Raw genomic sequence first — 26,955 nt, 5'->3', positions numbered from 1 at the left:
TAAAAATATATAAAAAAGTATATATAGTATATATAGAATGTACAGTATTGTAGTGTATTGACATTCAGGCTGTCGGTTGATAGTCAGTTATTAAGAGAGAATATAATATAATAATAATATAATTTATGACAGTCCGGTGTGAGATATAAGAGTAAGAGTAATAAAGTGCAGTGCTGATGTATTTTGATCATGGGAGATCAAGAGTTCAGAAGTCTGATTGCTTGGGGGAAGAAGCTGTCATGGAGTCGGCTGGTGCGGGTCCTGATGCTGCGATACCGCCTACCTGATGGTAGCAGTGAGAACAGCCCATGGCTCGGGTGGCTGGAGTCTCTGATGATCCTCCGAGCTTTTTTCACACACCGCCTGGTATATATGTCCTGGAGGAAGGGAAGCTCACCTCCGATGATATGTCTGGCAGTTCGCACCACCCTTTGCAGTGCTTTGCGGTTGTGGGCGGTGCTATTGCCGTACCAGGTGGAGATGCAGCCAGTCAGGATGCTCTCTACAGTGCAGGTGTAGAACCGTGTGAGGATGTGGCGGTTCATTCGAAACTTCCTCAGCCGTCTCAGGAAGAAGAGGCGCTGATGAGCCTTCTTCACAACGACTTCAGTGTGGACGGACCATGTGAGTTCCTCAGTGATGTGGACACCCAGGAACTTGAAGCTGCTGACTCTCTCCACTGGTGCTCCATTGATGGTGATGGGACTGTGTTCTCTGTCTTTTCTTCTGAAGTCCACCACAAGCTCCTTTGTCTTACTGACATTGAGGGAGAGGTTGTGCTCCTGACACCAGTGTGTCAGAGTGTGCACCTCCTCTCTGTAGGCTGTTTCATCATTGTCAGTGATCAGACCTACCACCGTCGTGTCATCAGCAAACTTAATGATGGCATTGGAGCTATGTGTTGCCACACAGTCATGTGTGTACAAGGAATACAGTAGTGGGCTGAGAACACAGCCCTGTGGGGCTCCAGCATTGAGGGTCAGTGATGAGGAGATGTTGCTGCCTATTCTAACCACCTGGCGTCTGCTTGACAGGAAGTCCAGGATCCAGCTGCACAGCGAGCTGTTTAAGCCCAGAGCCCGGAGTTTCACATCAAGCTTGGAGGGCACTATGGTGTTGAATGCTGAGCTGTAGTCTACAAACAACATTCTCACATAAGTGTTCTTTTTTTCCAGGTGGGAGAGAGCAGTGTGTATTGTAGATGCAATGGCATCATCAGTGGAGCAGTTGTTGCAGTAAGCAAACTGCAATAGGTCCAGTGATGGAGGCAGCACAGAGCAGATGTAATCTCTGATTAGTCTCTCAAAGCATTTGCTGATGATGGGGGTCAGAGCAACAGGACACCAGTCATTTAATCAAGTTATTTTTGATTGCTTTGGAACAGGCACAATGGTGGATGTTTTAAAGCACGTGGGGACTACAGACAAAGAGAGGGAAAGGTTGAAAATGTCCGTAAAAACATCAGTCTGGGCCCGCGGCTTTGCGGATATCAGCAGAACAGGAAAGTCATTTTATAATTTCATAGATGGAGAAAGTTGTTAATTTTTAATTTTCTTTAGAAAAGCATGCACTTTAAGACAAGGGATATTTATAATGTCAATATAACATCAGTTTTGATCTCATGTTGTCTTTAAAGATAAGAAATTCAAAGTTTCTGGACCTGTAATGGTTCACGGGTTCAGCACTGACCCAAATGAACCTGCTCACTCGATTGAACTATAAAAGGTTTGAGAGTGGAAACACATATTATTCCTTTAAAGGCTTTATAGTTTTGTTCTTTGATTAGATGAAAATGTAGTTTCATGTCACTTGATAAAACTTCTTGTTCCATCTCAGTGGTTAATCCCTGAAGCTTAAAGGGCTTAATCTCAAACTTTTTTGCTATAGTTCTTTATGCAATGTCAGCGTCACAGCTCCCTCAAGTTTGTTGGGTATCAACAGATGGATCTGGGTCAAGTCTCACTCTATGAACTGGTCCGCCGCTGTAATAATCCTCTAGTAAAGCAGCCTTTATTAGAAAAGTCAAATCAACAGAGAGATTTGTTTCCTGACTGAACTGCAGTGAAGCTGATCGGACTGTACCAGAACACTCGCTTTACACGCTAAATTCATGCAATATTCACGCTATATTCACTCTATATTCATGCTGTATTCTCTCTATATTCACACTATATTCACTCTATATTCATGCTATATTCACTCTATATTCACGCTATAGTCACACTATATTCACTCTATATTCATGCTGTATTCACGCTATAGTCACACTATATTCACTCTATATTCATGCTGTATTCACGCTATATTCACTCTATATTCACTCTATATTCACTCTATATTCATGCTGTATTCACTCTATATTCACGCTATAGTCACACTATATTCACTCTATATTCACTCTATATTCATGCTGTATTCACTCTATATTCACGCTATAGTCACACTATATTCACTCTATATTCACTCTATATTCATGCTGTATTCACTCTATATTCACGCTATAGTCACACTATATTCACTCTATATTCACTCTATATTCATGCTGTATTCACTCTATATTCACGCTATATTCACGCTATAGTCACACTATATTCACGCTATAGTCACACTATATTCACGCTATATTCACACTATATTCACGCTATATTCACTCTATATTCACTCTATATTCACGCTATAGTCACACTATATTCATGCTATATTCACTCTATATTCACGCTATATTCACGCTATATTCACTCTATATTCACGCTATATTCACGCTATATTCACACTATATTCACTCTATATTCACACTATATTCACTCTATATTCACTCTATATTCACGCTATATTCACGCTATATTCACACTATATTCACTCTATATTCACACTATATTCACGCTATATTCACTCTATATTCATGCTGTATTCACTCTATATTCACACTATATTCACTCTATATTCACGCTATATTCACTCTATATTCATGCTGTATTCACTCTATATTCACACTATATTCACTCTATATTCACACTATATTCACTCTATATTCACACTATATTCACTCTATATTCACGCTATAGTCACACTATATTCACTCTATATTCACTCTATATTCATGCTGTATTCACTCTATATTCACTCTATATTCACTCTATATTCATGCTGTATTCACTCTGTATTCACTCTATCTTCACTCTATATTCATGCTGTATTCACTCTATATTCACTCTGTATTCACGCTTTATTCACTTTATATTCACTCTGTATTCACGCTTTATTCACTCTATATTCACTCTATATTCACTCTATCTTCACTCTATATTCACTCTGTATTCACGCTTTATTCACTCTATATTCACTCTATATTCACTCTATCTTCACTCTATATTCACTCTATATTCACACTATATTCACGCTATATTCACTCTATATTCATGCTGTATTCACTCTATATTCACTCTGTATTCACGCTTTATTCACTCTATTTTCACTCTATATTCACTCTATCTTCACTCTATATTCACGCTATATTCACTCTATATTCACACTGTATTCACGCTTTATTCACTCTATATTCACTCTATATTCACTCTATATTCACTCTGTATTCACGCTTTATTCACTCTATATTCACTCTATATTCATTCTATCTTCACTCTATATTCACTCTATATTCACACTATATTCACGCTATATTCACTCTATATTCACTCTATATTCACACTATATTCACGCTTTATTCACTCTATATTCACTCTATATTCATTCTATCTTCACTCTATATTCACACTATATTCACGCTATATTCACTCTATATTCACTCTGTATTCACGCTTTATTCACTCTATATTCACTCTATATTCACTCTATATTCACTCTGTATTCACGCTTTATTCACTCTATATTCACTCTATATTCATTCTATCTTCACTCTATATTCACTCTATATTCACACTATATTCACGCTATATTCACTCTATATTCACTCTGTATTCACGCTTTATTCACTCTATATTCACTCTATATTCACTCTATATTCACTCTGTATTCACGCTTTATTCACTCTATATTCACTCTATATTCATTCTATCTTCACTCTATATTCACTCTATATTCACACTATATTCACTCTATATTCACTCTATATTCACTCTGTATTCACGCTTTATTCACTCTATATTCACTCTATATTCACTCTATATTCACACTATATTCACGCTTTATTCACTCTATATTCACTCTATATTCATTCTATCTTCACACTATATTCACTCTATATTCACTCTATATTCACACTATATTCACGCTTTATTCACTCTATATTCACTCTATATTCATTCTATCTTCACTCTATATTCACTCTATATTCACACTATATTCACGCTATATTCACACTATATTCACTCTATATTCACTCTGTATTCACGCTTTATTCACTCTATATTCACTCTATATTCACTCTATATTCACTCTGTATTCACGCTTTATTCACTCTATATTCACTCTATATTCATTCTATCTTCACTCTATATTCACACTATATTCACTCTATATTCACGCTATATTCACGCTATATTCACTCTATATTCACACTATATTCACGCTATATTCACGCTATATTCACGCTATATTCACTCTATATTCACTCTATATTCACGTTATAGTCACACTATATTCATGCTATATTCACTCTATATTCACTCTATATTCATGCTATATTCACTCTATATTCACGCTATATTCACTCTATATTCACTCTATATTCACTCTATATTCACGTTATAGTCACACTATATTCATGCTATATTCACTCTATATTCACTCTATATTCATGCTATATTCACTCTATATTCACGCTATATTCACTCTATATTCATGCTGTGTTCACTCTATATTCACACTATATTCACTCTATATTCACTCTATATTCACTCTATATTCATGCTGTATTCACTCTATATTCATGCTGTATTCACTCTATATTCACTCTATATTCACGCTATAGTCACACTATATTCACACTATATTCACTCTATATTCATGCTATATTCACTCTATATTCACGCTATAGTCACACTATATTCACTCTATATTCATGCTGTATTCACGCTATAGTCACACTATATTCACTCTATATTCACTCTATATTCACTCTATATTCACACTATATTCACACTATATTCATGCTGTATTCACTCTATATTCATGCTGTATTCACTCTATATTCACTCTATATTCACGCTATAGTCACACTATATTCACACTATATTCACTCTATATTCATGCTATATTCACTCTATATTCACGCTATAGTCACACTATATTCACTCTATATTCATGCTGTATTCACGCTATAGTCACACTATATTCACACTATATTCACTCTATATTCACACTATATTCACGCTATAGTCACACTATATTCACGCTATAGTCACACTATATTCACTCTATATTCACTCTATATTCATGCTGTATTCACTCTATATTCACTCTATATTCACGCTATATTCACGCTATATTCACGCTATAGTCACACTATATTCACGCTATAGTCACACTATATTCACGCTATAGTCACACTATATTCACTCTATATTCACTCTATATTCATGCTGTATTCACTCTATATTCACTCTATATTCACACTATATTCACTCTATATTCACTCTATATTCATGCTGTATTCACTCTATATTCACTCTATATTCACACTATATTCACGCTATATTCACACTATATTCACGCTATAGTCACACTATATTCACGCTATATTCACGCTATATTCACGCTATAGTCACACTATATTCACGCTATAGTCACACTATATTCACGCTATATTCACGCTATATTCACGCTATATTCACTCTATATTCACTCTATATTCACGCTATAGTCACACTATATTCATGCTATATTCACGCTATATTCACGCTATATTCACTCTATATTCACTCTATATTCACGCTATAGTCACACTATATTCATGCTATATTCACTCTATATTCACTCTATATTCATGCTATATTCACTCTATATTCACGCTATATTCACGCTATATTCACTCTATATTCACGCTATATTCATGCTATATTCACTCTATATTCATGCTGTATTCACTCTATATTCACACTATATTCACTCTATATTCACACTATATTCACTCTATATTCACGCTATATTCACGCTATATTCACTCTATATTCACTCTATATTCACTCTATATTCACGCTATATTCACACTATATTCACACTATATTCACTCTATATTCACACTATATTCACGCTATATTCACTCTATATTCATGCTGTATTCACTCTATATTCACACTATATTCACTCTATATTCACACTATATTCACGCTATATTCACGCTATATTCACACTATATTCACTCTATATTCACACTATATTCACGCTATATTCACTCTATATTCATGCTGTATTCACTATATATTCACTCTATATTCACTCTATATTCACGCTATATTCACGCTATATTCACTCTATATTCATGCTGTATTCACTCTATATTCACACTATATTCACTCTATATTCACATTATATTCACTCTATATTCACACTATATTCACTCTATATTCACGCTATAGTCACACTATATTCACTCTATATTCACTCTATATTCATGCTGTATTCACTCTATATTCACTCTATATTCACTCTATATTCATGCTGTATTCACTCTATATTCACTCTATCTTCACTCTATATTCATGCTGTATTCACTCTATATTCACTCTGTATTCACGCTTTATTCACTCTATATTCACTCTGTATTCACGCTTTATTCACTCTATATTCACTCTATATTCACTCTATCTTCACTCTATATTCACTCTGTATTCACGCTATATTCACGCTATATTCACTCTATATTCACTCTATATTCACGCTATAGTCACACTATATTCACTCTATATTCATGCTGTATTCACGCTATAGTCACACTATATTCACTCTATATTCATGCTGTATTCACGCTATAGTCACACTATATTCACTCTATATTCACTCTATATTCATGCTGTATTCACTCTATATTCACGCTATAGTCACACTATATTCACTCTATATTCATGCTGTATTCACGCTATAGTCACACTATATTCACTCTATATTCATGCTGTATTCACGCTATAGTCACACTATATTCACTCTATATTCACTCTATATTCATGCTGTATTCACTCTATATTCACGCTATAGTCACACTATATTCACTCTATATTCACTCTATATTCATGCTGTATTCACTCTATATTCACGCTATATTCACGCTATAGTCACACTATATTCACGCTATAGTCACACTATATTCACGCTATATTCACACTATATTCACGCTATATTCACTCTATATTCACTCTATATTCACGCTATAGTCACACTATATTCATGCTATATTCACTCTATATTCACGCTATATTCACGCTATATTCACTCTATATTCACTCTATATTCACTCTATATTCACGCTATATTCACGCTATATTCACACTATATTCACTCTATATTCACACTATATTCACGCTATATTCACTCTATATTCATGCTGTATTCACTCTATATTCACACTATATTCACTCTATATTCACGCTATATTCACTCTATATTCATGCTGTATTCACTCTATATTCACACTATATTCACTCTATATTCACACTATATTCACTCTATATTCACACTATATTCACTCTATATTCACGCTATAGTCACACTATATTCACTCTATATTCACTCTATATTCATGCTGTATTCACTCTATATTCACTCTATATTCACTCTATATTCATGCTGTATTCACTCTGTATTCACTCTATCTTCACTCTATATTCATGCTGTATTCACTCTATATTCACTCTGTATTCACGCTTTATTCACTTTATATTCACTCTGTATTCACGCTTTATTCACTCTATATTCACTCTATATTCACTCTATCTTCACTCTATATTCACTCTGTATTCACTCTATATTCACTCTGTATTCACTCTATATTCACACTATATTCACACTATATTCACTCTATATTCACTCTATATTCACTCTGTATTCACTCTATATTCACACTATATTCACTCTATATTCACATTATATTCACTCTATATTCACGCTATAGTCACACTATATTCACTCTATATTCACTCTATATTCACACTATATTCACTCTATATTCACGCTATAGTCACACTATATTCACACTATATTCACTCTATATTCACACTATATTCACTCTATATTCACGCTATAGTCACACTATATTCACTCTATATTCACTCTATATTCATGCTGTATTCACTCTATATTCACTCTATATTCACTCTATATTCATGCTGTATTCACTCTATATTCACTCTGTATTCACGCTTTATTCACTCTATATTCACTCTATATTCACTCTATCTTCACTCTATATTCAGTCTATATTCACACTATATTCACGCTATATTCACTCTATATTCACTTTGTATTCACGCTTTATTCACTCTATATTCACTCTATATTCACTCTGTATTCACGCTTTATTCACTCTATATTCACTCTATATTCACTCTGTATTAACGCTTTATTCACTCTATATTCACTCTATATTCACTCTATATTCACACTATATTCACTCTATATTCACTCTATATTCACTCTGTATTCACTCTATATTCACACTATATTCACACTATATTCACTCTATATTCACTCTATATTCACTCTGTATTCACTCTATATTCACACTATATTCACTCTATATTCACTCTATATTCACTCTGTATTCACGCTTTATTCACTCTATATTCACTCTATATTCACGCTATATTCACTCTATATTCACTCTATATTCACTCTATATTCACACTATGTTCACGCTATATTCACTCTATATTCACTCTATATTCACTCTGTATTCACTCTATATTCACTCTATATTCACTCTATATTCACTCTATATTCATGCTGTATTCACTCTATATTCACTCTATATTCACTCTATATTCACTCTATATTCACACTATATTCACTCTATATTCACTCTATATTCATGCTGTATTCACTCTATATTCACTCTATATTCACTCTATATTCATGCTGTATTCACGCTATATTCACTCTGTATTCACGCTTTATTCACTCTATATTCACTCTATATTCACTCTATCTTCACTCTATATTCAGTCTATATTCACACTATATTCACGCTATATTCACTCTATATTCACTCTGTATTCACGCTTTATTCACTCTATATTCACTCTATATTCACTCTGTATTCACGCTTTATTCACTCTATATTCACTCTATATTCACTCTGTATTAACGCTTTATTCACTCTATATTCACTCTATATTCACTCTATATTCACTCTATATTCACTCTGTATTCACTCTATATTCACACTATATTCACACTATATTCACTCTATATTCACTCTATATTCACTCTGTATTCACTCTATATTCACACTATATTCACTCTATATTCACTCTATATTCACTCTGTATTCACTCTATATTCACTCTATATTCACTCTATATTCACTCTATATTCACGCTATATTCATGCTGTATTCACTCTATATTCACTCTATATTCACTCTATATTCATGCTGTATTCACGCTATATTCACTCTGTATTCACGCTTTATTCACTCTATATTCACTCTATATTCACTCTATCTTCACTCTATATTCAGTCTATATTCACACTATATTCACGCTATATTCACTCTATATTCACTCTGTATTCACGCTTTATTCACTCTATATTCACTCTATATTCACGCTATATTCACTCTATATTCACTCTATATTCACTCTATATTCACACTATGTTCACGCTATATTCACTCTATATTCACTCTGTATTCACTCTATATTCATGCTGTATTCACTCTATATTCACTCTATATTCACTCTATATTCATGCTGTATTCACTCTATATTCACTCTATATTCACTCTATATTCACTCTATATTCACGCTATATTCACTCTATATTCACTCTATATTCACTCTGTATTCACACTATGTTCACGCTATATTCACTCTATATTCACTCTATATTCACTCTGTATTCACTCTATATTCATGCTGTATTCACTCTATATTCACTCTATATTCACTCTATATTCACTCTATATTCACACTATGTTCACGCTATATTCACTCTATATTCACTCTATATTCACTCTGTATTCACTCTATATTCATGCTGTATTCACTCTATATTCACTCTATATTCACTCTATATTCACTCTATATTCATGCTGTATTCACTCTATATTCACTCTATATTCACTCTATATTCACTCTATATTCACACTATATTCACTCTATATTCACTCTATATTCATGCTGTATTCACTCTATATTCACTCTATATTCACTCTATATTCATGCTGTATTCACGCTTTATTCACTCTATATTCACTCTATATTCACTCTATCTTCACTCTATATTCAGTCTATATTCACACTATATTCACGCTATATTCACTCTATATTCACTCTGTATTCACGCTTTATTCACTCTATATTCACTCTATATTCACTCTGTATTCACGCTTTATTCACTCTATATTCACTCTGTATTAACGCTTTATTCACTCTATATTCACTCTATATTCACTCTATATTCACACTATATTCACTCTATATTCACTCTATATTCACTCTGTATTCACTCTATATTCACACTATATTCACTCTATATTCACTCTATATTCACTCTGTATTCACGCTTTATTCACTCTATATTCACTCTATATTCACGCTATATTCACTCTATATTCACTCTATATTCACTCTATATTCACACTATGTTCACGCTATATTCACTCTATATTCACTCTGTATTCACTCTATATTCATGCTGTATTCACTCTATATTCACTCTATATTCACTCTATATTCATGCTGTATTCACTCTATGTTCACTCTATATTCACTCTATATTCACTCTATATTCACACTATATTCACTCTATATTCACTCTATATTCACGCTATATTCACTCTATATTCACTCTATATTCACGCTATATTCACGCTATATTCACTCTATATTCATGCTGTATTCACTCTATATTCACTCTATGTTCACGCTATATTCACTCTATATTCACACTATATTCACTCTATATTCACTCTATATTCATGCTGTATTCACTCTATATTCACTCTATATTCACTCTATATTCATGCTCTATTCACTCTATATTCACTCTATATTCACTCTATAGTCACTCTATATTCACTCTATAGTCACACTATATTCACTCTATATTCACTCTATATTCACTCTATATTCATGCTGTATTCACTCTATATTCACTCTATATTCACTCTATATTCATGCTGTATTCACTCTATATTCACACTATATTCACGCTATATTCACGCTATATTCACTCTATATTCACTCTATATTCACACTATATTCACTCTATATTCACGCTATATTCACGCTATATTCACTCTATATTCACTCTATATTCATGCTGTATTCACTCTATATTCACTCTATATTCACGCTATATTCACTCTATATTCACTCTATATTCACGCTATATTCATGCTGTATTCACTCTATATTCACTCTATATTCACGCTATATTCACTCTATATTCACTCTATATTCACTCTATATTCATGCTGTATTCACTCTATATTCACTCTATATTCACGCTATATTCACTCTATATTCACTCTATATTCACTCTATATTCACGCTATATTCACGCTATATTCACTCTATATTCACTCTATATTCACACTATATTCACTCTATATTCACGCTATATTCACGCTATATTCACTCTATATTCACTCTATATTCATGCTGTATTCACTCTATATTCACTCTATATTCACTCTATATTCACACTATATTCACTCTATCTTCACTCTATATTCATGCTGTATTCACTCTATATTCACTCTATATTCACTCTATATTCACTCTATATTCACTCTATATTCACTCTATATTCACGCTATATTCACGCTATATTCACTCTATATTCACTCTATATTCATGCTGTATTCACTCTATATTCACTCTATATTCACTCTATAGTCACTCTATATTCACTCTATAGTCACACTATATTCACTCTATATTCACTCTATATTCACTCTATAGTCACTCTATATTCACTCTATAGTCACACTATATTCACTCTATATTCACGCTATATTCACTCTATATTCACTCTATATTCACACTATATTCACTCTATATTCACTCTATATTCACGCTATATTCACTCTATATTCACTCTATATTCACACTATATTCACTCTATATTCACTCTATATTCACGCTATATTCACTCTATATTCACTCTATATTCACACTATATTCACTCTATATTCACACTATATTCACTCTATATTCACTCTATATTCACACTATAGTCACACTATATTCACTCTATATTCACTCTATATTCACTCTATATTCACTCTATATTCACGCTATATTCACTCTATATTCACTCTATATTCACACTATATTCACTCTATATTCACTCTATATTCACGCTATATTCACTCTATATTCACTCTATATTCACACTATATTCACTCTATATTCACTCTATATTCACACTATAGTCACACTATATTCACACTATATTCACGCTATATTCACTCTATATTCACTCTATATTCACACTATATTCACTCTATATTCACTCTATATTCACACTATATTCACTCTATATTCACTCTATATTCACTCTATATTCACACTATATTCACTCTATATTCACTCTATATTCACTCTATATTCACACTATATTCACTCTATATTCACTCTATATTCACGCTATATTCACTCTATATTCACTCTATATTCACACTATATTCACTCTATATTCACTCTATATTCACACTATAGTCACACTATATTCACACTATATTCACGCTATATTCACTCTATATTCACTCTATATTCACACTATATTCACTCTATATTCACTCTATATTCACACTATATTCACTCTATATTCACTCTATATTCACTCTATATTCACACTATATTCACTCTATATTCACTCTATATTCACACTATATTCACTCTATATTCACTCTATATTCACTCTATATTCACACTATATTCACTCTATATTCACTCTATATTCACACTATAGTCACACTATATTCACACTATATTCACGCTATATTCACTCTATATTCACTCTATATTCACACTATATTCACTCTATATTCACTCTATATTCACACTATATTCACACTATATTCACTCTATATTCACACTATATTCACACTATATTCACTCTATATTCACACTATATTCACACTATATTCACGCTATATTCACTCTATATTCACTCTATATTCACTCTATATTCACTCTATATTCACGCTATATTCACTCTATATTCACTCTATATTCACACTATATTCACTCTATATTCACTCTATATTCACACTATAGTCACACTATATTCACTCTATATTCACGCTATATTCACTCTATATTCACTCTATATTCACACTATATTCACTCTATATTCACTCTATATTCACACTATATTCACGCTATATTCACTCTATATTCACGCTATATTCACTCTATATTCACTCTATATTCACACTATATTCACTCTATATTCACTCTATATTCACGCTATATTCACTCTATATTCACTCTATATTCACACTATATTCACTCTATATTCACTCTATATTCACACTATAGTCACACTATATTCACTCTATATTCACTCTATATTCACTCTATATTCACTCTATATTCACACTATATTCACTCTATATTCACACTATATTCACTCTATATTCACACTATATTCACTCTATATTCACACTATATTCACTCTATATTCACTCTATATTCACTCTATATTCACTCTATATTCACACTATATTCACTCTATATTCACACTATATTCACTCTATATTCACACTATATTCACTCTATATTCACACTATATTCACTCTATATTCACACTATAGTCACACTATATTCACACTATATTCATGCTATATTCACTCTATATTCACTCTATATTCACTCTATATTCATGCTATATTCACTCTATATTCACTCTATATTCACTCTATATTCACTCTATATTCACACTATATTCACTCTATATTCACACTATAGTCACACTATATTCACTCTATATTCATGCTATATTCACTCTATATTCACTCTATATTCACTCTATATTCACTCTATATTCACTCTATATTCACACTATATTCACTCTATATTCACACTATAGTCACACTATATTCACTCTATATTCATGCTATATTCACTCTATATTCACTCTATATTCACTCTATATTCATGCTATATTCACTCTATATTCACACTATAGTCACACTATATTCACTCTATATTCACACTATATTCACACTATATTCACTCTATATTCACACTATATTCACTCTATATTCACACTATATTCACACTATATTCACTCTATATTCACACTATATTCACTCTATATTCACACTATATTCACTCTATATTCACGCTATATTCACTCTATATTCACACTATATTCACTCTATATTCACACTATATTCACTCTATATTCACACTATATTCACTCTATATTCACGCTATATTCACTCTATATTCACTCTATATTCACTCTATATTCACGCTATATTCACTCTATATTCACACTATATTCACTCTATATTCACACTATATTCACTCTATATTCACTCTATATTCACACTATAGTCACACTATATTCACTCTATATTCACACTATATTCACACTATATTCACTCTATATTCACTCTATATTCACACTATATTCACTCTATATTCACGCTATATTCACTCTATATTCACTCTATATTCACACTATATTCACTCTATATTCACACTATATTCATGGTGTTTTACTTTCACAAAGATTCTTCCATTTTGATCTAATAGTGCCTGCTACTTAACACAGTCGTCTGCTGCAGTCACAAAAAATAGGTTTTCAAGCTCTATGAAATGCTGTCTGGCCTTTTAATCCATGTTGAGCAATATTCAGAGGATTTTTTTTCCTTTCTGAAAGGACTTTGTGTTTTGAGCTGTTTAGTGTGACTGGGGGTCTGTAAAATATTCGGAATAGTTAAACTCTGTATCCTGAACTGCGTGTGGTACCTGTCTGATCTGAGATCTGTGTTTCTTCATTACTAAGTGAGGCCTCAGGTCATAAATCATTCCCAGACACAGTTTTATAATGCCAATAATATTCTGTTCAGTTAAAGTGCAGTAAATTCATGCACTGTTTGAGTTGTGAGGATATCATTACAGAACATATAATAATAACATTAGCTTTCATTTATATCTTTATTGGATTTTTATTAATTATATACAGCAGGGTCCAAAAGTCTGAGAAGCCATCTGGGATTTAAAATCCTATTTCCGTTTAGAAAAAAAAAATTTAGGTTTAAAAAATAAATAAAACAAGGAAAAGATGTCACTTCAAATGAATAAGAAATATTTTAATATCTGCAAATTCAGATTTCTAAGGGACTAATCAAATGTAAATAAATTATTAGCATTGTACATGTGAACGCTTCTGAACTCCCGCTGAAGAAAATAACCCTAACCCATCAGGTTTAGTACATGTCAGCTGCAGTGCATAAGAGACACATAACAAATTCTAAGACATTCTTAAATTCATGTACATTTTCTAATTCATTCGTTAACTCTCTTTAATTGTTTATGCTTATAATTTGTAATGAAAATTTTTGCATTGAATCAGAAAATGCAAAAGAAGAGCTTGTTCACTAGTCTCAAACTTCTGGATCTATACATTAAAGAATGATAATGAGAAATCGAAGGAAAGAGATGCTAGACAGGAGAAATGGGAGACTGATACAGAGGTTTGTTGGTGTTGGTTTGTGCCAGTGTGAGCTCTAGAGTGACTTTAGGCCTCATTCAGTGTCAGTTTTAATCTTGGCAGCGGTTCCTTAAATGCATGAAAGGACCCAAAAAGCAGCTCTGCACGACTCCGAGAAATACACAACCAAAAAGGCAAACATGACTCGAACAAAACCAAATCACAAAACGGTGTTCTCCATGTGCAGAGTTTCCCTTTGTCTTTAGTGATCAGATATAAGAAAAGTCAAATGACTGTTCTTTAATATCTCTTTTGCTTCTCCAAGATCACAATCAGAGACTGAATGAAGAGCAAATGGAGATTTGCTTCTCAAATGTTTAGGGTTAATTAAAAGAAAAAGACTCCAGTAATCTCACATGTGTCTCCTCTAGAGTTTCAGAAGAGATCTCGACAATGTCTCAAACTGTGCTCAGATTTGACAAGAGACTCAGTGAGAAATTTTAATTTAAACTCAAATAATTTCTCATCAGATCCTTCCAACACTGATTATCATGTATTATTATAGCTCCATACTTTTACTGTATATCAACAATTGATGCATTTGTGTCTAATTTTGTTTTAGGAAAAACGTCTGTTTAATCTCCTGAGCTCTAAAAGAGAAAGTTCTGAGCAATAAAATGCTCCTCTGTGTAGTCACAGTTTAGGAACGATGAGACATGAAAGCTGAGCTGTAAATCCATTCTGAGATTAAAGCAAACAACAAATCCTGAACTCCCGCCTTGACATTTTGCCTCCTGTGGTGTACAAGGAAAAACTATTGCTCAGGTATATATTTCATGTTCCTGGAATAGAAGGCATGTTTATATATTGCATGCTGTTGTATGATTGATACTAGTATTAATAGTACATTGAGTTGTGGAGACAGTGGGAGTAAACATTTTATCATACAATGCAGATGTGACAATAAAAACCTTAATCTTTCAACTAAATATCTGATATTATGACATGTTTTAACACCATGCATGAATAAATACTCTCACACTCCTCCTCCAGTTGTGTCAGTGCTGCAGTTTAAATATCAGACTGATCTCACTGTGAAATCAGAAACAGAAGCAACATTACGCTACCTTCTAAGGCACCTTCTTTCAGACGGATAACAAGGCATTTTTCAAGTCATTTTTATTTGTATATCGCTTTTCACGACACACGTCTTTTCAGAGCAGCTTTACAGAATATGATGCTGTAACAGAAATTGAAGCTGTCATGTGTTTAATGTCTTAGAATCATCATTGTGCGGTTCGATGAAAAACTTGATTGTTGATTATGCCTTAAAAAATATATTATTTGTCTTTAGAGTCCCAGTGTGCAAGCTGAAGCTGACTGTGGTGAGGAACATAAAACTCCATAAGATGTTGATTAATGGAGAAAAATAATCTTGAGAGAAACCAGACTCACTGTGGGGGCCAGTTCCCCTCTGACTAAACAACATGAATATAATGACAATATTACTTATGTATAGTGCAAGTCATGGTTTAAAATGAGTAAACTAAGTAAGTGTTAAGGGCCAGTGTTTAAACAAAGATTTTGTAAGAACTGTAAGATTAATGACTAATGTCTTTGAAGTTCATCCTGGATTAACTGGAAGTGCAAACAGATGCATTGTTCTTTGTTATTTGGCTGATGGAGACTCATATATTAAGTCATTCCCGTAGACCCGAAGCTCACTGGAAAAACAATAAACATCTATTATACCGAACGAATCGAGAGAAATATTGATTTCAATTAATATCAAAATATCAATAAAAACTTTTAACAATTATTTGTTATTTTGTGTATGCTGTATGTATATATGAAGTGGACTGAAGTGGAGCGTCACGAGTGACTGATCAGATACGCTCCTCACATGAAGGATAAATATATATGTACTGTATATATGTCAGGAAGCAGAGAATGATGACGCTCAGGACCCAAACACAGAGTTAAAAATAAAGGGATTTATTAATACAAAAACAAACCCAAACTCCCACAATGGGGAAAAACAATAAACATAAACTACCCTGTAGGGGAAAAGTAAATCCAGGTTGTAGGGCTGAGGTAACAGGGGACCCAGGACCGACTGGACCGAACAGGGGGAATCAAAAACTGGACCAACATGAACCGACCAACAAGACCGACTGGAAACACACAAGATGAACTGGCACTGGACAGCACACACGAGGAGACTGAAATAGGGAGAGAAATCAACAAGTTAACAAGAGAGGGCAGGTGTGACTAATAAACTAATAATGGGCAAACAAGGAGGCGGGGTATGACGTAAGACAGAGAGACATGCGGCGATTCAGAAACAAAACAAAGCCACGTGCTCTCACAAGACAAAACACCCGACTAGCATGAGCGCACATCGCCAAGACAATAAGGCAATATACGCCCATGCCAACCAACAAACAAGATGAGAGAATGCGTTAGCATAAAGACAGCACACGAAACACAAGACAGACATTGGACGATGATGCCACGGTCCTGTCAGATAAAAACCCAGAGTGACAGGACCGTGACAATACATGCTTCATGTGAGGAGCGTCGCTAACAGTCACTCATGACGCTTCAGTCAGGAAGCTGCTTGCGTTGGCAGCTGTCTGTGTAGACAATAGATAGCTAAGCAGCTCGGTAGGTTTTGGAACATAATTAAATGCTCATTTTCTGCTGAAATGATCACATAGTGTCTTCATTTTATGCAGCTGCGTCAACTAACATATTGCAGCATCTAAACAAATCTAAAAAATGTTGTCAAGGCTGAATATCTATTTGAGATGTTCTGTGAGTCTGTGTGCACTCGATGACTCAGTTCTGCCACGTCTTTTAAGGGAAAAAAGAAGGAAATGTGAGAAAGTGTAGAGTTGAAACCGAGTGTTTGGCAGAGGCGGGTCAGACTTTAACATTAGTAAAGATGCCAGGACATTCTTAGACTAGAAAAACGCTGGAGGAAGAGGAGGGTATTTTGAGTCAGTAGAGCATGTTTTGGGTTCCCAGCGTGAGCTTTTGTCCAGATGTTGGCAGCTGGAGGTGCCGTTGTATTTTTAAGCTTTTGTCCAGTACTTTTCCACCAATGTACTGAATGATTTTCCTTTTATAGATTATCATTCAAATGTAGTTTTTCTACCTCCACCGATGACTGTCTCAACTGATCAGCAGTTCAAGACCTGTACAAGTAGGTCAAACTAGGTCTAATTCATTTGCCCAGTTAGTCAATTAGCTTTGAATTACAGTGTGCTTAGTTCATTTTCTGAGGCAGTTAATTATTTTTTACTCGTCCCTCAGTTTATAATAAAAACAGACAGATTGTATGCTTATAGTAAAATAGAAGTCTATGGACATATCATAAAAGCAGAAATGTAAAGCTAATTTTTTTGGTAAATTTGTCTAAACTTTACCTTTTGAAGTAGGACTACTTTTCTAGTTGAATGAACACTGTGGGTGGAGTTTGCTCCATGTCAACAATACAGTTTGTGTCACATCCTTTTCTGGTATTGTTGCACATGTCTTGCAAAAGTAACTTGGTTGACCAACTTTAAATGTTCATGATATGAATGAAAGATTGGATGTAACTTTACACAGACAAGGTTAGTAAGCAATTCTATAACACCTGTCTTATGCTAATAATATTTATCATTTCAAAACAATGAAATTAATTGTATATTTTTTACATGTAATTTGATGCATTACTGTACTCTTGTTTTTTGTTTGAATTTTCCAACTGTTTGTTTTTCATATTATTTTCTGTAGTATATCACAGATGCTGTCGATAGTGTTTAAGTTGTATTTTTCTCCGTAATAAGTGTCGTGATCAACAGCATAATGGTGATATTTGATCTGCAAACCAGCCCAGATCTTTAAGCACCCTTTGAACTTTAGAGAGCCATGTTAAAGGAGTTAAACATCCGACACACGGCTGCTGTGACGCTTGATTGTGTTGTGTATCTCATCTGTCTTTCAGAATTCTCCTCACTGCTGTCGCTGGTCTGTCTTCATACTCCATTCACCTGCTGCTCAAATCCTCTGGTGTTGTGGGTGAGTATTGTGATCAGCTGACCTGAGATCAGTTTAAACTCTTTTCTGGAATTAAGTGTGTGATTTGGGGAGGAGAGACTGTTTCTTAACCTTTGTCCATGGGAAGGAAGAGCTTCACAGTCAAATAAAGACTCTGTTTAACTGAAGTGACAGCACTTTCTCTCCGTTGGCTCTGTGACCATTTGCCTCACTGCTCTATGAGAGAGGATAATTGGCCACAATATTTCTGGTGTGCATTAGGCTAAAAATAGCCAAGCATCTGCTGTGCTTGATCAGTTGTGTCTGTCATTATCTTTGCTATTATATGAACTATAAGCCCATAATTGCCTCACGTCTCCCTGCTAAAAAGACCTGCTCAACATGCAGTTCCCATGCTGGTCTAGGCTGGTTAGTGCTGGTTTGGTGCTGGTCGAGCTGGTGGACCAGCATAGCAATGCTTTTCACCAGCAAAACCTAACTGGTGAAGCTGGTTGACCAGCGCAGTGTTTCTGATGACGCTGGTTAAGATAGTTTAAAAGCCTGTGGAGACACCATGGATGAGACAATACTATATGCACACTTGTGACCATGAATGAACTGAATTCTATATTAATGCCCTTAAAGCCTAGGTTAATGAACTACTATTACTGAGAGGAGAAATTGTTTATTGTGATTATTATTGCAATTATTATTTATTTATTTTTCTCCCCTTTTCTCCCAATTTGGAATGCCCAATTCCCAATGCGCTCTAAGTCCTCATGGTGGTTTAGTGACTCCAGGTGGACTCCGGGTGGCAGAGGACGAATCTCAGTTGCCTCCACGTCTGAGACAGTCAATCCGCGCATCTTATCACGTGACTTGTTGAGCGCGTTACCATGGAGACATAGCGCGTGTGGAGTCGTCACGCTATACTCTGCTACATCCACGCACAACTCACCACACACCCCACCAAGAGTGAGAACCACATTATAGCGACCACGAGGAGGTTACCCCATGTGACTCTACCCTCCCTAGCAACCGGGCCAATTTGGTTGCTTAGGAGACCTGGCTGGAGTCACTCAGCACACCCTGGATTCAAACTTGCAATTAGTCTGCGTCTTTACTCGCTGAGCTGCCCAGACCCCCTTTTATTGCAATTACTATTAAATGCAATTACTTAAGGAACATTATTAGGTATTCAGTGATGCCTATATACTGAGAGGATGTGAACGTGCCCCGTTCAGTCAAAGGCGTTTAGCTATGAAAAATGTGTGGATTTCATGTGTTGATGCTTTTTTGTCAGGTATTAGAGCTTATGAACAGTTGGGCTTCCGAGCCTTTGGGACTCCAGGAAAGATGGCTGCCGGCATCGCCATCACTCTGCAGAACATTGGAGGTGAGATGCTATCCAACACGCAACATCTCAGGAGACACAATATATTGTTTAGTGACCCTGTCAAAGGCACTGCATACACACACACACACACACACACACACACACTCAAACACACACACACACCTCTACAGAAAAAGTGATTGCAACTAAAACAGATAGATAGCCAGAGGTGATGTAGTTGTTAGCTAACTGTTTGGGCTGGTAATAGTTTGTAATCGTAATGTACTCTACTACTAAACGAAGCTAGAGATGCTACTCTTTACAACCAAACAGGTTTCAATGAAAGAGCGTAAAGAGGTTTCTTACCAGAGGCACTTATGTTGGCATTGTGTCCGTAGGAGTCTTCACTGAAATCAATGTCATGCTGTTGTGTGGCATGACTCAGTGCGTCAGAAGTTTAACCCTTTAAATGATAGTCTAGAGTCTTGTGAACAGTATTCAGTCGGGTTTTATTCATTTAAATTATACATTGCGTATAGCAAAGTCAAAATACATCCATGCATGTGGACATGGGTCGCACTAGGTTAAACAACCATATTTGACCACAGAATGCCATAATTGTCCATCAAAATGAAGTATTACAGAGATATGATATACAGTATATATATATATATACATACAGTGGTGTGAAAAAGTGTTTGCCCCCTTCCTGATTTCTTATTTTTTTGCATGTTTGTCACACTTAAATGTTTCAGATCATCAAACAAGTTTAAATATTAGTCAAAGATAACACAAGTAAACACAAAATGCAGTTTTTAAATGAAGGTTGTTATTATTAAGGGAAAACAAAATCCAAACCTACATGGCCCTGTGTGAAAAAGTGTTTGCCCCCTAAACCTAATAACTGGTTGGGCCACCCTTAGCAGCAACAACTGCAATCAAGCGTTTGCGATAACTTGCAATGAGTCTTTTACAGCACTGTGGAGGAATTTTGGCCCACTCATCTTTGCAGAATTGTTGTAATTCAGCCACATTGGAGGGTTTTCGAGCATGAACTGCCTTTTTAAGGTCATGCCACAGCATCTCAATAGGATTCAGGTCAGGACTTTGACTAGGCCACTCCAAAGTCTTCATTTTGTTTTTCTTCAGCCATTCAGAGGTGGACTTGCTGGTGTGTTTTGGATCATTGTCCTGCTGTAGAACCCAAGTTCCCTTCAGCTTGAGGTCACGAACAGATGGCCGGACATTCTCCTTCAGGATTTTTTGGTAGACAGCAGAATTCATGGTTCCATTTATCACAGCAAGTCTTCCAGGTCCTGAAGCAGCAAAACAGCCCCAGACCATCACACTACCACCACCATATTTTACTGTTGGTATGATGTTCTTTTTCTGAAATGCGGTGTTACTTTTACGCCAGATGTAATGGGACACACACACCTTCCAGAAAGTTCAACTTTTGTCTCGTCAGTCCACAGAGTATTTTTTCCAAAAGTCTTGGGGATCATCAAGATGTTTTCTGGCAAAAATGAGACGAGCCTTAATGTTCTTTTTGCTCAGCAGTGGTTTTCGTCTTGGAACTCTGCCATGCAGGCCATTTTTGCCCAGTCTCTTTCTTATGGTGGAGTCATGAACACTGACCTTAACTGAGGCAAGTGAGGCCTGCAGTTCTTTGGATGTTGTTGTGGGGTCTTTTGTGACCTCTTGGATGAGTCGTCATGGCACTCTTGGGGTAATTTTGGTCGGCCAGCCACTCCTGGGAAGGTTCACCACTGTTCCATGTTTTCGCCATTTGTGGATAATGGCTCTCACTGTGGTTCTCTGGAGTCCCAAAGCTTTAGAAATGGCTTTATAACCTTTTCCAGACTGATAGATCTCAATTACTTTCTTTCTCATTTGTTCCTGAATTTCTTTGGATCTCGGCATGATGTCTAGCTTTTGAAGATCTTTTGGTCTACTTCACTTTGTCAAGCAGGTCCTATTTAAGTGATTTCTTGATTGAGAACAGGTGTGGCAGTAATCAGACCTGGGTGTGGCTAGAGAAATTGAACTCAGGTGTGATAAACCACAGTTAAGTTATGTTTTAACAGGTGGGGCAAACACTTTTTCACACAGGGCCATGTAGGTTTGGATTTTGTTTTCCCTTAATAATAACAACCTTCATTTAAAAACTGCATTTTGTGTTTACTTGTGTTATCTTTGACTAATATTTAAACTTGTTTGATGATCTGAAACATTTAAGTGTGACAAACATGCAAAAAAATAAGAAATCAGGAAGGGGGCAAACACTTTTTCACACCACTGTATATATATACAGTATATAGATAGATAGATAGAACGATAGATAGACAGACAGACAGACAGACAGATAGATAAATAGATACATAGATAGATATCTCAGACAGAGGCCTATTGTAAAACATAATTTTCCAATATAATTTTTCTCTTTAAATTTTGTTTTTGCTCTCGTTCAATTGTGTTTTTAAGGAGCTTTAACATTTCAACTATGTTTATTCTCCAGCGGAGGAGAAAGAGCCTGAGCTGCTTTATAGAAGCTAAATATAGAAGTGTGATTCTGCTTTACTGTGACATTTGCTTCCAGGATAATAACCACAATCCCCCTCAAAGGCCAAATTATCCTGGATGATAGTGTGTTTACTGTAAATGTCTGTGTGTGTGTGTGTGTGTGTGTGTGTGTGTGTGTGTGTGTGTGTGTGTGTCTGTGTGTGTGTGTTGAATCTTACATCTGTCCTCTCTGTCTCTCATAGCCATGTCCAGCTACTTGTACATCGTAAAGTACGAGTTTCCACTGGTGATTCAGGCTTTTCTCAGGACGGATAATCCATCGGGGTGAGTGCTCGTGTCTGTGTGGGTTTAAAATGTTTATTGGCCCGATCAGGACTCCATATTATCATGTGACCTGTTTTAGGCGTGTTAGCCCATTAACACACAAAGAGACATACAAAAGAAAAACCAAAGAGATCTCTATTATGTTTCTCCCAGACAGCAGTGAGTTTAAATAGAGAGTTTTGCTGAAGTCTTCTGCTTCTCAGATGTTTGTCATGAGAAGAAGACTCCAGTAATCTCACATGTCAGAAGATATCTCAACAATATCTCAAACTGTGCTCAGATTTGACAAGATACCAAAATCTGCCCTCAAAAGTCAGAAATCTCAAGATCAAATGATCTGAGCTACACCATCCACATTTATTTTATACACTCTATTGTAGGTCAACTTTTGACTCAAATGTGTCTATTTTTAATTCTTACTTTGGATTTTTAGGTGAAACATTTGAGACTATTTAAAACTTATATGAAAGACAACTAGGAACTCCATTAAGTGTCATGAGCTACAAAAGATCAACCTGTGAGCAATAACATTTCCTCGCGTGCTAGTGCGTGCCAAGGCCAGTTGCATTCCCACTGTCACTTCCGGGGCTTCATCGTGCTGCCTCGGTGCCTCCATGGCCTTTGGCCCGCCAATTACCCTTGGGCCAAACAAGGCCAACTGGGGATTGATGTCAAAGGCGGCGTTTCGCCAAACTTCCCAGGTTGTGTATTCAGGGCACAACAGTACAGGTTCGGGAAAAGAATTACTTAAAAAATGCAGGCACAGTACAAATCCATCAAAACACCCAATAGACAAAGCGGTGCCTTTTCATGGTTCGGTGAACTTTCATAGACGGTGTGCTGGGACATCGTCTCGCTGTTAGCGGAGAGATCACTCGGGACACCATGGCAGGTACAGTTGAGTTGTCAACACTAACTTGTCTTGCTGTTTACATTCAATATAAACTCGATATTCTAGATAACATGATACCTCATCTTGAGCTTCCCTCTTGCTTGTGAAATGGGCCATGTGTGTGACGTTGGCACCGCAGCAGCGTTTTAAGAGCGGGTTTTTGGGCAACATTGCGGAGTTATTGGCCCGATGGTGGGAGTGCAGATCGATTTTGGTCTGGCGGCTCGACCCGAGGCTATTGACCCCTATAGCCCTGGCTCGCACTGACCTGATAGTGGAAAAGCGGCTATAATGAAGTATGGAATTTTGTTTGATGAGTTGAGTCTGTATGGGCACCCTTAGCTTCTATACCATTTCTTTTTCTTTGTGGGTAGGAGGATGTTAACGGCAGTAATCACAGCAGATACATTTCTGCTAACAGTTGCCAGCAATTTGTGTATGTGTGAGTGGAGCGGTTTCTCTGAGATCAATAAGTCGACACCAACGTCCTCAGGTGTAATTGTGTGTGTTAGAGGAATAGAAAGACTGTGATAGATCGACTAGATTTTGTGAGAACAGGTTTGTGTGTGTGTGTGTGACGGTCCGTGACGCAAGTGCACACACACTCTGGAGGACAACTCAAAAACTCCTCAGAGATGACCTTTGGCTGCCTCATTTGAATTCATCATCTCTCCGGGCGAGCGAGGAGAATCATGATGCAGGAAACAGAAGAGTTTCATTTCAGTTCCTGCAGGCGTCACCCACTTAAAAACTACATGTGGCATTTTTGTGAATCAGTTACTGCAGGGATTTAAATGTTTCAGGAAATGTTCATTATGATGTGTATTCTTGGCTTCCTGCCTTGGCATTTGGTTAAATGATCCCAGAACAAAAATTATGTTACAAATCTGTGGGACTTTCTGTCTTCTGTGAAACACAATTGAAAATATTTATGAATGTCCACAGAGCTCTTTTCTATGATGGGGTCTGGAGCTGTTGACCTTCAAAAAGAGTGAAAAAAGTACCATAAGATTAACTTATACAACCCTAATTTAGGGCAGTATTCACTGAAAATGATTCACTATAGCTCTCAAATCTTATTCAGATCCAAAATCTCAGATTGCACTTGATGTTAAAATGACGTTTATCAATATCGTCATCAAACCTCGTGAGACACGTCTTTATGCAGCATATCTGAAGTGAGATTTGAGAGCTTCAGCAGGTGGAATGATTTTCAGTGCACAAGTCATATGGACTGTTTTTATGATACTTTAATGGTGCTTTTTGGAGCTTACCTGCTCCTATGTGTCCATTGATTGCGTACTCAGATGTGCCCTCATCCAGACCTGACACTGAGATGGTTGGCATGCATTTCACTAGCTGAATCACAGTACTGCTTATGTGAAACTACTGTGGCAGAGAGAGAACGTCACACACACACACACACACACTCTCACACACACACACACACACACACACACACTCTCACAAACACACACAAACACACACACACACACTCTCACACACAAACACACACACACACACACACTCTCACAAACACACATACACACACACACACTCTCACACACACACATACAAACACACACACACACACACACACACACAACACACACACACACACACACACACACACACACTTTCACACACACACACACTCTCACACACACACTCTCACACACACACACACTCTCACACACACACTCTCACACACACACACACACACACACACTCTCACACACACACACACTCTCACACACACACTCTCACACACACACACACACACACACACACTCTCACACACACACACTCACTCACTCACACACACACACTCTCACACACACACTCTCACACACACACACACTCTCACACACACACTCTCACACACACACACACACACACACACTCTCACACACACACACACTCTCACACACACTCTCACACACACACACACTCTCACACACACACTCTCACACACACACACACTCTCACACACACGCACAAACAC

The 26,955-nt window shown here is 35.8% G+C and overlaps 1 protein-coding gene across 2 annotated transcripts in view; it reads left to right on the top strand.

Annotated features, from left to right (window-relative positions):
• The window catches only part of LOC127425867 (sodium-coupled neutral amino acid transporter 3-like), a 71,796-nt gene that overhangs the window by 30,803 nt on the left and 14,038 nt on the right, over nt 1-26,955 (top strand). For both annotated transcript variants that reach the window (XM_051672156.1, XM_051672155.1), the window contains 3 exons: nt 19,844-19,917; nt 21,179-21,271; nt 23,977-24,058. In XM_051672156.1, coding sequence (XP_051528116.1) covers nt 19,844-19,917; nt 21,179-21,271; nt 23,977-24,058 — 249 coding nt within the window. The remainder of the gene's footprint in view (nt 1-19,843; nt 19,918-21,178; nt 21,272-23,976; nt 24,059-26,955) is intronic.

Source organism: Myxocyprinus asiaticus, chromosome 35 (genome assembly GCF_019703515.2).
Source record: "Myxocyprinus asiaticus isolate MX2 ecotype Aquarium Trade chromosome 35, UBuf_Myxa_2, whole genome shotgun sequence".
Taxonomy (NCBI): Eukaryota; Metazoa; Chordata; class Actinopteri; order Cypriniformes; family Catostomidae; genus Myxocyprinus; species Myxocyprinus asiaticus.
This window is presented reverse-complemented; position numbering and strand designations above follow the sequence as displayed.